Genomic DNA, 17325 nt, shown 5'->3' on the forward strand with positions numbered 1-17325 from the left:
GCTTTCTCAAATCTGCTGCAGTAATTTAGTCCTGCTTTCAGTTGGACATACATTATTAGATCACACAGTGTCACTTTTTGCATTTTTACATTTCAGCCGTCTAACAAACTTTTGTTTGGGGAGACGATGACGGGCTTTTCAGCTGAACAGTTTTGCTCGATGCTAAATATGAATTGTTTGCTTAATTTGACAGTTTATTCAGCTGTGTGAGACACAAGACATTTTTCTCTTCGGCTTCACCCACTGCTTCTCGATTATCAAAATTAGAATGAGCACATTTATAAACATACCGCTGAAAGCCCATGAATGTATATAGACAGCTGTAAGTGTTTTCGCCACTGAGTAACTCTAATAAATAGATTTTGCTCAGAGCTCTTTTTACTCTCCAGCAGAAGTGCTGTCTCCAAATCTGCAGATTTACAGGAACAGTGAAAGTGTATACATTGACTAGGACCAGGTTGCTCCTGGGGTCATGAAACATTTTCCATATACGAACTGTTATAGATGGACTATGGAAATATAGAGTGGAGTATAGAGTAGGGTGTCATACATAAAGGCCGGGAGGTCAGAACTGTCTCAGCAGAGGGTCCAATCACGCCCACTGATGTGAAGATTGCAGAAAAGGCGTTAATAATTCAAATTTACCAGTACAATGCATTGCTGCTCCTAGTGTGATGATGCCAGTGTTGTTGTATGAAAGAGTACCTTTTGATCCTGTTCAAAGAACTAAAATGTAAAACACTGTTGTTGAGTTTGTGCCTGTAAAGCTCCACAGATCTAAACGTTAATGCACACCTTCGTAATATTTAAAGAATGTGGATTCATTTATTTGGATCGGTTATTATGCAGTGGGTTTTACTCGTCTTTGCCACTTGACATTCTTTGTAAAGAAAAACACTAATAAAACACAATGTGTTTGTTATGTTTGACTTTGTAGGTGACCGACGCATAATAAAGTTGTATCTAAAGTCGAAGGAAACTGGGAAGAAGTTTGCCAGTGTGGATTTTGTCTTCTACAACTGCAGCGTCCACCAATCGTAAGTTGAGAGCTTGTTGCTAAGTAGGATGGGGCGAAAGGAGAAAAATATCAGTTTATTTTTAGTTTCTCTGTTAAATTGCTTTAACACTCTTTTAAATAGCTATTGAGGTTTCTCAATGACATCATTCATTGCTCAAGAGTTGTCATCCATATTGGATGTTGGTTGCTAGGGAAAAATGCATATTTCTTTACTGATTGACGGTGCTTTTTGAATGTTCCCAGTTCAGAACCTGTCCAGAAATACAGAATTCAGATTGCTGGGTGCCAGATGGTCCTGGCCTGTCTAACTGGACCTTTATTTACTTGATCTTTCATTGTCACCATGATTGTCACACATCCAAAAAGTTAACATCACACAGTTACTTGACAGATGTCTCCAAAACCTCAATACAAAGATCATACTGCTGGTCAGATGCAAGATGAAAATCAACAGGTGGCTGAAGTTTTAAAAGAAAAAGTGCTAAAATACTGCTACTTACCTGCAGGTGTAAATAACTGGTTTAATGCAGGAATCAAGAGAAAACCATGCAGCCGTTTCTAATTCAGTATTCAATCTGTTCAAGCTTTTTACAAATCAATTAGTTAATTAAATCTAAAGCAATGAAGGGACTACTGGTGAGTGAAATAATAAATCGATTCTTAACCATGGAAGACTTAGAAGAGCAGCCAAGCTTGGGAGGAAAAAGACGTCACTCATGTTCCCGGGAAACATATTATCCCTAATTTAAGTATAGGAATACTGGTAGACTTTTCAACAGTGTTCTGAAAGCAGGTTTTTATATGCATGTCTGTGTCTGTTGCTTAAAAAGAAGGTGCAAGACAGGAAACAAGGAGAGGTAAACAGTCTTTTCAATTCAATTCTATTGTATTTTACTTATACAGCGCCAAATCACAACAGCAGTCGCCTCAAGGTGCTTTATATTGTAAGGTAAAGACTCTACAATAATACAGTGAAAACCCCCAAAATCACTGACTTACTTTAAGCAAGCACTTGGCGACAGTGGGAAGGAAAAACGTTTTCTTTTGTCACTAAATTTCTATCAAAAACAATTTCTACATGACACTCTTCTTTTTTTTGTCTTTCTGTGCGTACACAGGAAGGGGGGGACTAGGGGGTATTAGAGAGAGTGACAGAGTACTGAGATCATCCTGATAATGAATGAAAGAATGTGTTCCTGCCTTGTTAAATAAAGGTTAAATGAAAATAAATAAAATGTCATTTGCTAAATGAGTCTTGGCTGCTCCCCCTGAAGTCAGTGCTCGGACTTCGCACACACTTTTCCTCTCTTTCTCGCATTCGATTCACTTCCACCTGGCACAGACTCCTAGTTGCATCAATACACCTGAAATGAAAAAAGCATGTGTAGTATAACTAAAGTAGATTTATTGTTTCTCTTGGCAAGCATTGACTGAAGAATCACTTCCTCTCTCAGTGTTTACACCTGTTTTATATCTTAAAAGAATTAGGGGCATCCTGAAAATGATTCTTATATGTAAACATGTGCAGAATTGTCTTTTTTTTACTGTATGTGGGCTGTATGAGGGTTTAATATGTTAAGTCATGACAGTAGCTTTTAATTACTGATTCACCAGCATTATAAGTGTCTTTGTCCCGCTACCATCCGATCCTCACTCCCTGCAGCCTACAGCTCTCTTTTCCTTTCCTGCTGTCCCACTGTCCTCTTGTCTGCCTGTTGACTTCTCCTCTCCCATTCATCACTTTGCCCATCTCTCTGTCGCCTGGCCCCAACCCGTCTCTGCCCCTGCACACCTCCCATTCCTTGCCTCTCTCTCGTTCATCAAGCCCATTTATTGCTCGCGCTCTGCTCTCGGCCCTGCATATATCTGCATAGTAATAGGCCGTTAATTAGCTCTAGCTGAGGTGCCTGTGTGGAGATGGTCATAATGGAGTGGGCTTGGAGAGAGCGCTCACCTGGGCCACTTCTCGGGGCCTCCAGGCCTACTTGAATGGCTTTGATTCTTTTTTTTTTATGAATATGTGTGTGTGTAGTTTTCCGTTTGTTAAAGAGCATGCAGGATGTGTCAAAGTAACTCCAGAGTGCCTATTTATTCATATTTGTATGCATGCAGGACATGTTTACTAATGTGTGTGTGGGTGTGTGTTTATGCTGCGTACCCCTGATTAACTAGCCCGCCTAGTTGCGCTCTCTTTGCAGCATAAACAGGCATGCTGTTGTTTAAGCCTTTGATGTTGGCTTTGCAGGGCCCCCTCAGGACTCTGTTGGACTGTTAAAAAAATAAATAATAATACAGCGCTGTTACTGCCACTGCAGCTGTAACACAAACCCGCGTGTCATGCAATACTCTTCACCTTTCACCTCAAAATCTTTGACCCGCCCAACAACCACCTCCGCCTGCAGGGAGCGAAGTAAAGAAGTCGCTGCTTTCAGGGGACGGTAATTGAGTCATCCTCGTGGGCGTGATGGGCGGATGAAAGCCCAGCGTAGAAGCACAACAGCAAACGCACAACAGTGGTACTGTATCAGCACAGATGCACAAGCAGAGCGGGCCTGCAGGCGAGCGCCCAGACGGGCTCAAAGTTGGATGCGGGCACCAGCATCACCAGCAGTGCACACGCTCGTGCAAACACACAAAACAGGTGCACGCACAGTCAGAGGGAGCGCACGCAGACAGAAGCCACAGTACTTGGCGCGGGTGAATTGCGCTGTGAGCTGTTTACATATACAATATCCAAAATTTGCATTAAAAAAAGAGGTTTGGAATAGTTTAATTGAGCGTGCGGGAGGAGGAATAATATATAGAGAGGCATAGAAACAAACAGGTGGCAGGGTGCTGGAGGGGGAAGGAAATTCACATTCTGGGAGAGCTGGAGACGGGAAAAGACGAGCGAGAAAGAAGTCTTCAAGAGGAAGAAAGAGAGAGATAAAGCCGAGTGTTGCCGAACGAAACAGAAATTGTGCCCATTGTGTCGGGAATAATGCGTCCCACACAGCTAAAAGGTTAGCGCCACAGCCTCAGGCCACCATGACCATTACAATATGAAAGGGCTGAAATCTATGCAGTGAAAAGAAGCACTCCAGGGAGGGGGACCGGCTCACACTCCAGCCCCTGGAAAGGGCTCTTATTTTGAGGCCCGTCATTCCCCGTCGCCCCACTCTTTATCCACTGCTAGAAAAAAAAAGTTTATAGTCAAACTTTTCTGTCATTACATCATTACTTGTTGATATTAAGACAATAAGTTGTTGGTCTGGGTTTTAAGTGAATGTGACCTGGTTTAATTAAGCTGAGGGTTGAGACTCGCAGACTTACTGCTTTTGGACATTGCCGTGACAAGATGCAATAATACCGTATAATGAGTCTGAGTCCCCTGGTGAGAATCTAAACTTCTCATTTGGCTGCCGTGCTGCTGTATAACTTAATGATGTATGCATCATTTTATTGCCGCTCACTTTGGAGCTTTATTGGATAAAACACAAAGAGGCCTATTTATAGACCACATAGCACAGCCAGCCTACCCCAGGTTCCAAGCAGCACCGTGCACATGAAGCACAGGCAGATATCTGCAAGATACATTATCCAACCAATCAGAGGTTCTAAATCAAAATCACGCTGCGCTTATAGCTGCTTCAAGTACTGATTACGGCGTTAAAAGCTTTCAGCTTCATGCCTCAAATGGGTCACTTTTGGGCCCACCACATGCTGACATGTTTGTTTGAGCTGCAGATAAAAGCATAGCCTGCAAATTAAGACAGAATTGCAGTTTTATCCATGACTTTATCCTCATTGACCAGATTTAAATGAGGATATGATCGTTCCCTCCTTTCATATATGCTTGAGCGGGGCCGTTGCACGCACATCAACAGCTTTGTTCCATCGATCCATCCTCCCTCGAACAAAAGCTTGGAGAAGATGAAAAGGCGTTTGACCCGGAGCTGTTGCTGGGCCTTGTTAAATAGCAGGGGACTTTATTGACTGCACTGCAGCAGCGCCGCCACTTACCCAAGCCGGTTGTCCAGGCATTGACAGCTCTACTGTAGGACAAGTCTCCACTGCCCAGGTGACCCAGGAGGAATGCCTCGATGTCAGCACGGGTGATGACTTGCGTGCATAAGTTTGCCTTAGCTCGATGTTGTAGTCTGAGCTCTCACACTCGTTGCTTGTGAATGTGTGCGCGCACTGCCCTGCAACGGGAAATCGATCAAGCCCGGAGTTAATAGTGAGGAGGAACTGGCTCACCAGCTCTGTTAACAAACATCAGACTGTTAGCATAACCTCAGTCCACCCTTCCCTCCATGGAAATCCACTGGCATTGATTAAAAACCTCACGCCGCAGTTCAGTCTAGTCTCACCAGCTTAACTCTGGCTATATGAAGCCTTTGCCGTTGCTTTGGTACTCCGGCGCGGGCGATTTAAGAGTTAACCCTCGAAAATCTAAAAAACCAAGGACATAGACCCGAAGACAGAAAGAGGATTAGGCTGAGATCCAATTTAAAGTCAGTGTTTCCGGCAGCAGGGTGGCATTGTCAGCTGAGCAATTGTCCTTCAGCTTGGTGGACCTGGTTTGCGTTACTGTGGTGTTCTTGAACTAGACTTATCAGAGATCGCTTGTCAGTCAAACTAAGAAGGTGGTGGCTGAGGTTTTTATATCTCTTGAATCTTTTTTCCCAACTAAGTACGAGCTCTTTTTCACTTTCCTGTCCAATCCTTTAAAGCCCCGGCGAATTTGGCTTCAAGGGTGCCATAAAATACTTGTTTTAATTATGTTTTACTTTTCATTTCTTGTTTTGTTTATTTGTTTTGGTCTTTTAGCTCAAGATATTCCTGAGCAGAAAATCTTGGTTCTATATAACAAACAACCACAACAGGAAAGTAACACAGGCTTAGAAAGACAGCGCTATCAAGAAACGATGAAGTTGGAGGTGGCAGTAATAACCAGATGCTGGTTAAATAAATAAAAAACAATAATGAAAAAAAGACCCCGCAGGTTCTCAGTCAGTTCCTCTGGTGGGTGTGGGTGTTATCGGAGGTCTGATTGAGTACAGTGACAGCATATGGGAGTGAGGACTGACAGGACATGTAATTAGAGCTTGCTTTTCTCAAGCCAGTTAAGTGACATTTAGTTTAGAAGCGGTGTAAAGACTGCATAGCTATGACTTGTTTTAATTGTAAGATTTTTTGGGGGGGATTTACTGAACATTTCTACTTCTGTCACTGTATTTTTAAATTTTTGTATTTTTCCTTGACAGCGAGCTTGAATTTAAGCGTTCTCTCTGCAACATGTTTATGAAGTGAACACTTTCTCTTTGCTCCTCTGGGTGTCAGATGATTGACAGAAAGCAGAGTGTAATTTAATACACCGCTGATGTGAAATCACTTGAGGAAAGTGATCAAGTAGAGACTTCAGAGCCAAAAAGTAATTGAACAACTTTGAAACTTCTCATATTAACAGCATTACTAGCCATGGCATTTTCCCTTCCGCTGCTTCTTTGTAGTGACCATGATAGCCTTGTCTTTGTCTGGTAATCCATGTTTGAATGTGTATGCATTCTTTTTTTTTTTCTCTTCCTCAAGTTATAGAAAAACTGGCTTATCTTGGTCTGCCAGCTTAGTTTAACTTTAAGCCTCCAAGCATGGAGAATACGAAGGGAGGAGTGGATCACCAAGGATTCCTTCCTGCTCTCTCCTCCTGGCTGTTCAGTAACCCGCCCTCTGGCCTTGCTGACAGCTCAAATAAAGTCTTAATGAAGGAAGCTGCAGTTGTGCTTCTTGAAAATTTTGTGCTACTATGTTGATGCAAGTCAGTGCTGGGCTGCCACGGTGCGATAAGTCGTGTTGATATTTCAAATGCACCTACACATGTCCATAATCTGCAAAGAATGCAGGTCATAGTAGCTGGACTTCCTTCAGTGCATTTTATGCTTAGAATTCTGCAGTATAGAAATTTTGGAATGTCTCTTTGGCTCAAATGTTGCTAAATTCAGTTGTGCAAAAGTCTTAAGACACCCCACATTTTATTTTTCCTTTCAAAGACTTTCTTCTCAGTTTTTAAAAAATGGTCTTGATCAATAGTTCTCCAAAGTTTGTGAAGGTGTTTTAAAGTTTTTCTTTAGACATTACATTTCAGTCCAGTCATTGTACCTGACTAGAGAATGTTTTTTGTTTTCTTTTTCATGTTTGTTTGTTTTTGCTTGTTAAGCCTCTTAACAGTGATCTATGAATTAAGGCATTAAAAATGCACCTAACCAGGGTTGTGTCTACACCTAACAGAAAACATAGCAAAGAACCAGTTTTAAATGATATCTTTAGGCACTTTGTTGCTAACCACCTCTCTCATTATCACATAGTTTATTTGAATCCATAAAAAATGCCATAAAATCATTTTGTGCCAGCAATGTGATTCCCAAAGAGCTATTAGCTGATAAGCTGAAAAACCTGATACTGGGGCTGATAGATGCATCTAGCTCTCGTGCTGATCCATCAATGGTTCACTCTGAAGCTTCATCAGAAATGGTCTCAGTGGAAACGTGGCTGTCAAGACACCATTTTTAAGGAAGGAAAACATGGATAAAAGGTTGAGATATGCCAAACTAGACATGAACTAGACTCAAAATCAGTAGCTAATTTGAACTTCATTTATAATTGTCACTCTGTATATAAGACATCATTGCAGTGGAGGCTCTGACATGGTGTCAAAAGTCATTGAATCAAAATGTACCCTCGCATTTTGATCCACCATGCATTGCCATGTGGAAAGCATGTGATTGGTCCCAATCACCCTGCCAGTGCAGTCAAAGCACACCTGGAAAACGTACAGAACAAACGGAGGAATGCTATCAGTCATGGATTGGCCTCCCCAGAGCCCAGACCTCAACATTATTGAAGCATCTTTACAGAAAACAGAACAAAAGGCAGCCAACATTCAAAGAAGAGCTTTGAATGTCCTTCAAGAAACCTGGAAAACTATTACTTAAGACTACTGAACAAAATTAAAAGAAGAGAGTTCAGGCTGTGTGAAAGAATAAAGGTGGTCATGCCAAATATTGGCTTTCAAGCTTCTTAGAATTCCAGGTTTCAAGAAATCACTGGATCTACTCTATAACAGTTTTTCTAGCAAAATATAAAGAAATGAAAGTGACTCAATCCTTTTGCATCAGCGTTGCCTACAACCAGTAACAATAAGGATGAATTATTGACATTAAGGACAATAACTGGCTGGTATATGATACATAAAACATGTAGCTGCTTAAGAAGAATGAAATACATTATGTTATCATTTTTGATCTTCATTACATTATGCCTTCAATTTTCAGGAAACATAGATTTATGCTCTATTGCCTTGGTATGCTTTTGGCACTTGAAATAATGAGAGACTTCAGTATCTGAAACGACCAACAAAGTCAGCTCTATTTCTTTGCCTTTCACTCTCTCATTAAGGGAAAGCTGTGATTGTAGTAAGGAACTAGCATCTATCTGTCAGTGCAAATCTTCTTATGCATCTTTAGAGCCTATAGCATAAAAGTGTAATTCGTCTTTCTGGTGGTGTACAATTATCCTTAAATGTAAACTGGATGTTGTGACAAAGCAAAGTATAATGTATATACTTGTTTTTCCACTGGTTTTCCTCACATCCAAATAACTCACCGCTGGCCACAGTTTCTCCTAGTTTCTGCCTGTTTCCATTTCCTTGGGCATCATGGGAGCTCACAATTATGAGACCGAGGTCTGCCACATGCCTGCAAATATTCATTTTGAGCATTACATTAGCAGACAGAGCAATGTTGAGTCTGTCACGGGGCAGCAACCTGTAAATTAAAATGCCATAAAACCTATGTTCAGTTTTCTTTTTTACAGTTACACTTTTTTATGTTCTTCATTGTAGCTTGTCACTGGAAGCCACTGTGGCAGGATCAGGAAACTCAAACTCCATTAAAGGACATTCAAGGATGTAGACACAAAAAGACACGAGTGAAATAAATGCATAAATCATGGAAACCTCATCCTTTCTCTCTCCTGTTCTGGCTTGCTGCAGGTGCCTGTCCTGTGTCAACGGAAACTTCCCCTGCCACTGGTGCAAATATCGCCACATGTGCACACAGGATGCCAGCGACTGCTCCTTCCAGGAGGGACGAGTCAACACCTCAGAGGTACGGCTTTGAGCATGTGCACACACACAAGTGCTGCTGAGCACACGTAGTTATACATCCTCTATAAAAGACAGATTCAGAAGATGGCCTATCAATGCAACACATGGATACATTAATGAGTATCAATGGATTAGCATACGCACAAACACACACACACACACACACAAGGAAGTGGTGGCATAGTAATGCCAAGGGTGCAGCTGTGGCCTGTATGCCATCTGAGTGTGTGTATATGAGTATATGAATGAGTGCTGCTGAGAGTGGCCCAGCAGCAGCTGTTGTACTCTAAGCAGCACTGGATTTATTCACTTATAAACAAGTCAGGGTGAATGGGTATGCAAATGGCAGAGCGCGCTAACGTCCCAAATGTTATATTTGCATGAAAACCCTCATCTATCCATGAGCCGACTCGCTCTCGCAGTCCCCGTGTCTCTGTCAAGCTCCTCTAATTCTAACCGGCTCGCTCGCAAATGCAGAAATTCACTCTGACAAACACAAACACACAAAAAAAAGAAACTTCAGTGCCTTCAGAAAGTTGTACTTAACACCCAGACACCTTCGCTCTAACTTTGCCTCTATTTCAGGCAAAGAGTTTTGATGTGCACCCCTCCCCCCACACACACTCTTTTCCTCTCATTCTTGTTTGTAACCTTTTCCCTCTTTTTTTCTTCTTTCTTTGCTCGTTTCTTTACTCTGAGTAACTGCGTGCTGGAAGCAAGCATGCTCAGCCTTTTATTTGATCTCTCGCTCCTCTCTTCATCACTCTCTCCATCCTCTCATAAAGCCTCAGTTGTTGAAAGGATATCATATCAAAACTAAAACATTCAGCTGGGCGTGCGCAGCGTAGATGGGTATAATGCGCATTCACATATTTAGATATACACAGGTTTACACACCTGTTTGTTGTGTGAATTTTTCCCTGCATATTGGTGTGTCTTTAACTTAAGACAGTGAGGTAATCGTGTATTAGAATTTTAAGTGTATGAACGGTGCTGCAGTTTCAGGCATTTGGTGTGAGTGGAAAGGGAGACGGGGGTGTGGGTGCGGAGAGGATAACACTTGACTCCACACAGCCTGCCATCACAAGTTACGCCCTCCTGTAAATACCAGCCTGACATCCAACCTTATCTACTTCACAGAGCTACACCAATTCAGCTTTTATTTTTTCTTCTCTTCCTATTTTTTTTTTCTTTTGATATACTCTTTTTTTCCCCTTTTTTTTTAATTCGGTGCAGGCATCGCCATGGTTACCAAGCCCTTTGAATGTCAGGAGGGGTTTGTTGAATTTTGATAGACACAAAAACACACATGCACACACATTTGTGCCAACCCCACATCTTTACATGGGTTTTTGTTGTCATTAACAGCACATAGAGTGCAGATACATCTTAGTTATTTTTATTGTGAGGGATGCATGTGTGCTGGTGTCCACTGTAAGGAAATCTTACCTAACCCTGTTAAATAAAACACTAGCAGCTAAATTTGCCAATTTTACAGTACGCCTATGCCTTCTTACTGCAGATGTTGACTTATATTACTATCACACAAGTGATAACGTTGGTTGGAGACCAGCACCGCCATGCACCCATCATGACTTGAGTGATGAACTTGCGATCTTGTTACTTTTTAAAGGGTTGTTTGGAGGACCGAGGGAAGAGCCAGTCTGCTGTGAGTCTGCAACTGAATGTGGTCAAGTTGGCAATTTAAAATTACATTTAATCTTTGATCATGGCCTGCATTTGTATAGCGCTTTTCTAGTCCTTAAGGACCCCAAAGCGCTTCACACTACATTCAGTCATCCACCCATTCACACTCACATTCACACACTGGCGATGGCAAGCTACAGTGTAGCCACAGCCACCCTGGGGCGCACTGACAGAGGCGAGGCTGCCGGACACTGGCGCCACCGGGCCCTCTGACCAATCATGTTTAAACGTCAACAATGTCTTGCAATCTGTTACCATCTACATATGTAGAAATTCACATTAGCTACTTACATTCAGAGTCCAGCCAGAACCTCATAGATCTGAAACAGCAATTCCTCCACAAATAGTGACGTAGCTGCTGCAGGACAGTGTTTGCACTGCAAAATGACATAGGTGATCTTTAACCTTTCTTTTGTATAGGAATATAGCCCGAATACCACCAGTTAGCAACCAGATGAGTCGAGTTCCCTATTGCAAATTGATGCATTGCTCTCAGACTGACTCATCAGTCGCAGTCAATCAGTCAGACTGATTGATTGCAACATGTTGGCATTCTGTCTGTGTTTAGAAATGAGACAGGAGTCATTTGTAAACTTTGAGCAGTCAGTCTGAGAGTGATTGCAGTCAGTCTGAGTCGGACGTGATTATTTGGTGAGAGGCAACTTGTGCGGTCCCACTGCAATAAAACGTGGTTGACCAGACTACTAGCTATAAGTTGCCTAATGTGGAAAAAATTCATCGCGCTCATTGGGCAACCATTAGTTTTTACTGGTTGTGAGGAGCTTGCAGTCCTTAGCTATTAACTACCTATCATTAGTCACATCCCTGACAATTAAAGTTTAAATGTGTCATACACGTATGTTTTAGTACCATGACTAAAGAGAGAAAAAATAGGTGAATAGATCGTAAAAGTTTAGAAAATGGTCAGTAAAGATTCACAAAGATGATACATTACTATGAAAAATCCTATATATTTAAATCAGTTTGTTACCACGTAGCCTTATGTTTCCTCTATCTGGCTCTCTCTCGTGGATCGGTAACAATTTGAAGTAATGCATAGGCTCATTTGGGCCAACAGCGCCTTTTTTTTTCAGTCGTTAAGCGTTTATCTCTTCTAGCCACGATTTTGTTCCAATTTGCCAGTTCGTAGCCCCTGCTAAAAGCAATATTGCCCATCACCGCTGCCTGGAAAAGTTTCCCCCTGTGTCATTAGCAGTCAGTTGCCAAAGTGATTGAATTCACACTACACTGGTTATCTTCCCAAAGGCATTTGTCATATTTCTTGAGGCTGACTTGACTTCATATCTGATAAAAGTCATAGCATGTGTTATGTGAAGCTGCGGCATAGGTAAATCACACACGCGCGCACACACACACACACACACACACACACACACACAAAAATTCACATTCACAACAGATAACCACTAATGTATAATTTCCTTTAAAGTAAGTATAATTCTCTGCTGTCACTTCCTGGATTTGTAAATATATATAAATCAGCTGTGTTGTGACAGCAAATAAACAGAGAGGCACATTAGGGGCGACCAGGCAGAAAATTGCCAGAGTTGGAGAAACACTTGAGAAGGCCATCAACAGAAATGCATATAAACACAAACAATGAGAGAAACAAACACCAGTACAAACAAACACAGAGACAAACAAATTTGCTCTGCTCCGATGAATCCCAGCATCGGTCCGGTTGAGCCGACTGGGTCGACGCCAGACCCCAGGGTTTAGGTTGAAATGACTTCATTTCAATTCAAGAAAACAGGAAAAATAAGACAATAATAAAAAATGAACATGGAAAAAATGTAATAGAAAAACAGGTTTATTTGCATTTATTTTCCTGTCTACACGCTTGCCTTCTTATTCATTTATTGATTGCAATTCGCCCGCTTGTTAATTAAGCCATTCATTCATTTTGCATGTGCTTTTCACTCAGGACACTTCATGTCCCACAAATGAATTAATGCAGTACATGACTGGCAGCAAAGACAGAAAATAGCTGCCAAATAACATCCCCTGATGGGAGCTTTGACAGGAAGAGACTTATCTTTCTCTTGTGTGTGTGTGTAAAATGCTCCATGCAACAACAGTTTCATCCTTAGCCGTGACCCGAGGTACTCGTTATTGATTATACCTTTTTATTGGCTTTGTGTTGTTGGATTCGTCAGAAATGTGTGCAGTGCACGCACCACTGGGGTAACAAATGAGTAAACTCATATTGAACTTATAAAGGCACTTTTTTTTAATGTCTAATCAGGCTGTTTTTGAATTTGCAAGTATTGTGGCCACGTGCAGCCTTATCATGTATGTTGGAAGGTTTTCATAATACATCGCACAATATACGCCGATCAGCATATCATTCTTACCACTGACAGGCAAACTGAATCAGACTGATTATCTCTTCATCATGACTCCTGTTAGTGGGTGGGGTATATTAGGAAGTGAGTGATCATTTTGTCCTCAAAGTTGATGAGTTTGAAGCAGGAAAAATGGGCTAGCGTAAGGATTTGAGCGAGTTGGACAAGAGCTAAATTGTGATGCTAGACGGCTGGAACAGAGCATGTGCAAAACTGCACCTCTTGTGAGCTGATAGCTACTGCAGTGGTCAGTATCTATCAAAAGGTGGGGAACCAGCCACAGGGTCGTGGGTGGGTGGTCGGATCCAGCAAACAAGCTGCTGTAGCTCATATTGATGATAAAGTTATGCTTGTCCTGACAGTTTTGCTAGAAAACATTGGGTCCTGCCATCTATGTGGATGTTAATTTATAGCATACCACCAACCTAAGCATTATTGTATTCCCTGCTGGTTGTGGGGCTCTCTCAGCAGGATAATGCACCACAAAGCATCACCTCCTCGCAACTTCCATCACTTAAAGGATCTGTCCACAGCACCGTCAGAGGTATAGTGGACTCCATGCCTGATCCATTTAGTAAATAAACCACCATGCAGGGGATCTTTACACTCGTCTTCCTTTATATCTCACCAGTACCTTGAACACACGTCCACAACTGCAGACACTTACCTTTATTACCATGCAGTGTTTTGCTTTTTTTGTCCGCTCTCTTTTTGAAGGTGCCTGTGGTTTAGTTTTGGCGTGCAGGCTGTATGCCAAACTTTCCTTAGCCAAGATACCAAACCCAGAGTCGTTCCTGGTGTATTTTTCGGAGTGTGAGTACAAATGTTAGATAGAAAGCAGTTAGACATATAAAAAAAATGCTTGTATGAATGAGTGAATGAGACAAGCTGTATAAGGTGCTGTAATAGGTGCTTTGGGTGCTCAAGTAGAGTAGAAAAGCACTATGTAAGAACCAGTCTGTTTATCATTATCTTGTTGTATTTATATTTATTTGTATTTATATCTATTTTATAAGTCAAAACTCTTCAGTTTTCACTGGGACAGTGATCTGTCAGCACCTATGGTAATAAAAGGTAATGGTATGGTAATGGCAGATGACCCTAATATACGTGGGTTGGAGATGTTTTCTCTGCAGGGTGGAAAGGCTGACTCTCCCAGATGTGGTGAGAAGATTGGACAGAGAAGAAGAACTCAAAGTAGACCCGCTGCTTCCCCCACACTGAAATGAAACAATCTAAGTAGTTCAGGCACTTGCAAAGGACGCCCCCTGGTTGCCTCCCTTTACAGCTCTGCCAGGTACAGCCAGCTGGGCACAAGATGCTGGAGGGATTCTGTCTTCCAGCTGACCTGGGAGTGTCTGTGGATTCCCCCAGGAGGAGCCAGAGGAAGTCTGAGCAACCAGGACATCTCTGTTCCACCTGCTACTGGAAATGTGAACCAGAGAACAAACACTTTGTGTAGCTTCTAGTCTATTTTAATTTAAGACGCTACCTGAGTGATGTCATGTGCTGCATCAGTCACTCTGTAACTGGAACTCACAACCTTTGCCTGTTCGTATATATTTTTTTCTTTTTCTTTCATCCCTTATCTCTCGTGTCTTCTCCTCTTCCTGGAAGCCTGACCGCCTTTAGCTTAGTGAAACACAGTAAGTCTACGATGCTTCGCTGTCTCCCAGGGGAGTGCACCAGTGGGTTTTTTTTTAGCCTGGTTGATAATTATTCACGAGTTGTTTTAGGCTCCAGATGTAGGAAAAGTTTATAGATATGTGGATCAGCGTTGGCCTTCGTGCCGGTAATGAGCGGATGCATCAACATGATGAGTGAATTGGTCAGATGGTCGAATGTTTCTGTCAAGTTTCCACGTTGCTGCAGAAAGCACACCAATAGGGATGAATGCATGAAGGTTCATATGGTGCATATAGCCATAAGCCAGCCGTTCTGTGCATGTATTCCCATAGCATTCCTGCATAAAAAATGCATCTCAGCAGCCATCTCCATACAAGTATCCCTCTTTGATCTCTAAGCTCTTTTCTCTTGTTCACCCACTCCCTCATTCCCTCAACAAGTCAATTAGCAGGATGCAGACACCCATCTCTTTTTGTCTCGCAGCTAAGGGTGTCACGGTTACAGCTGTCTTTCCTTTGTTTCTGCTTGCTCAAACTCAGGCTGGTGCACAGCTCTGAGCTGCCCAGCTCGGAGGTTCTGAAGCTGGCACTGAGTAAGCCTCCCTACTCCCTCTGGGTCTCTCTCTGGCTGAGGGGAGCTGCCTGCCACTGATAGACTCGACTCCGTGTGTGTGTGTGTGCGCGTGTGTGTGTGCGTGTGCGTGTGCGTGTGCGTGTGTGTGTACATGTACACATGTGTTAATTATTCAAAGTGTATTAAAGCTTAAAGATGCATCTCCAGATGCCTCTCTGATCGGTGGCGTGTTTAATGGAGAGAGACAGATGAGATGAGAAGCGAAAGGTGGAGCATCCACAATAAAACATAAGTGGGGGAGTGTTGCTGTGGCCTAGTTGTGAGAAAGGAAGATGCTTTCTAATCCAACCAAGCACCACATTTAAGAAATTATGTGCACACTTGACAAAAAATGCAAACTAAAACTACTCCTGAAATTATGAATTTACCCTCCTTAGTGCTAGATTCTATTAGCCTGTTCACAGCACATACTAGTTATTGCATATAAATGGAATACACTGCTTCTGGCCATGCTTCTGAAAGCTGTGTGAGGATGTCCCTCAAGCATAAGTGAACTAAACAGAATACGAAAGAAAGAGAAATCCTCAAAATATGGACTGATGTAGAAGAAGAGGTCAGAAGTTAGACTGAGATTCACTTTTAATTAGGTTGTTATGGTATTTGCTCGTTTTAACTGTCTTGATATGCCTGAAAAATGACAGATTGGAAATCCCATTTGTCCATATTGCTCAAGGCGAAACTGTCGACAAGCTTGTGGGATTTTGGGCTGTTTTGCGGTTGGGTTGCAAAAGGCGAAAAGACGGACAGTGGAAGTGGAAGGTTAAAGATATGCACAGGGAAGGTAAATGAAAAAGACACAAATGGCGGACGTTGCTGAAGGAGCAGCATTAGCATTCGATGAAAAGACGAGAAACACAGTGGAGTGGGAGCAGGACGACGCGAGAGATGCTTAACCATTCAGGAGATGAAAGGATACGTGAGGGTCGTGACACCACCCATGGCTTGTGTCTCCTTAGTATCTACTCAATAATTCTATGTCATTTATCTCTCTGGCCTACTTTAATCTTTGCTTGAAGCTGGGCTGCTTAAAATGACTTGATTGAGTTAGAACTTTACAGCATTTGCTTACGTTCGTCTTCAAAGCTTGAGCGGGAAATGCTGAGATGTCACTGATTAAGTCACGGAGGATTCATAGCTACTTAGGCACATGTCTGACGTCTGCTCATGGTTTTTCTCGAGTTAAATTTTGTATTTTTGTTTAATGAACTAAGCCTGACAAATCCACAGGGGTACCAAGCGAGAGAAGTAGATAAACAGTTTGCAGCACTCATTTATTTTGCAGTCCAAACCAAACTGAACTGCTTTCCTGTGTTATTTGTTTTTCTCATCTGACCTCACTACTCCTTCATGCCAAAGGCTTAATGAACCTCACTCCACTATTGTTTTGAAGGCACCCGAGTAATCACATGTGCGAAATTGGTTGTGAAAGAATTTTGACAGTGCCCAGTCTCAGTGGGTAAATTTAATGGCCATCAGACTGTTGAATGGTGCAATGAGGAGTAGAAAGAGAGCAATTAACAGGGGTATCGCTACTCTTCAGTCCCATTATTCTATGCTAACCGACGTTTTTAGCTATGAGCAAAAAAAAAAAAGATTCTTTTAAAACATTCTTCAAAATGAGGCTTTAGCCTTGGGGAGCCACATGTTTAATGTAGAAGCAGTCCAGTTTACAGCAGGTAGCCTGTGGTTATATTGATTTCACCTTTGACAGATCTGCCAAAGTGGACCAAACATAGTCCAAAGAAACTTGATTCAGCTCAGTTTTATTTATATAGCACCAAATCACAGCAATAGTCACCTCAAGGCTCTCTCTGCTGAATCACACTTGT

At 42.1% G+C, this 17325-nt stretch overlaps 1 protein-coding gene across 1 annotated transcript in view; it reads left to right on the plus strand.

The window, feature by feature from the left end:
* Positions 1–17325, plus strand: part of LOC102194653 (plexin-A1-like) — a 166597-nt gene that overhangs the window by 31100 nt on the left and 118172 nt on the right. Inside the window, exons 6-7 of the mRNA XM_005742072.1 lie at positions 938–1037; positions 9051–9165. Coding sequence (XP_005742129.1) covers positions 938–1037; positions 9051–9165 — 215 coding nt within the window. The remainder of the gene's footprint in view (positions 1–937; positions 1038–9050; positions 9166–17325) is intronic.

The sequence above is a fragment of the Pundamilia nyererei genome, unplaced genomic scaffold (genome assembly GCF_000239375.1).
Source record: "Pundamilia nyererei isolate P.nyererei 1_Seehausen unplaced genomic scaffold, PunNye1.0 scaffold00116, whole genome shotgun sequence".
Taxonomy (NCBI): domain Eukaryota; kingdom Metazoa; phylum Chordata; class Actinopteri; order Cichliformes; family Cichlidae; genus Pundamilia; species Pundamilia nyererei.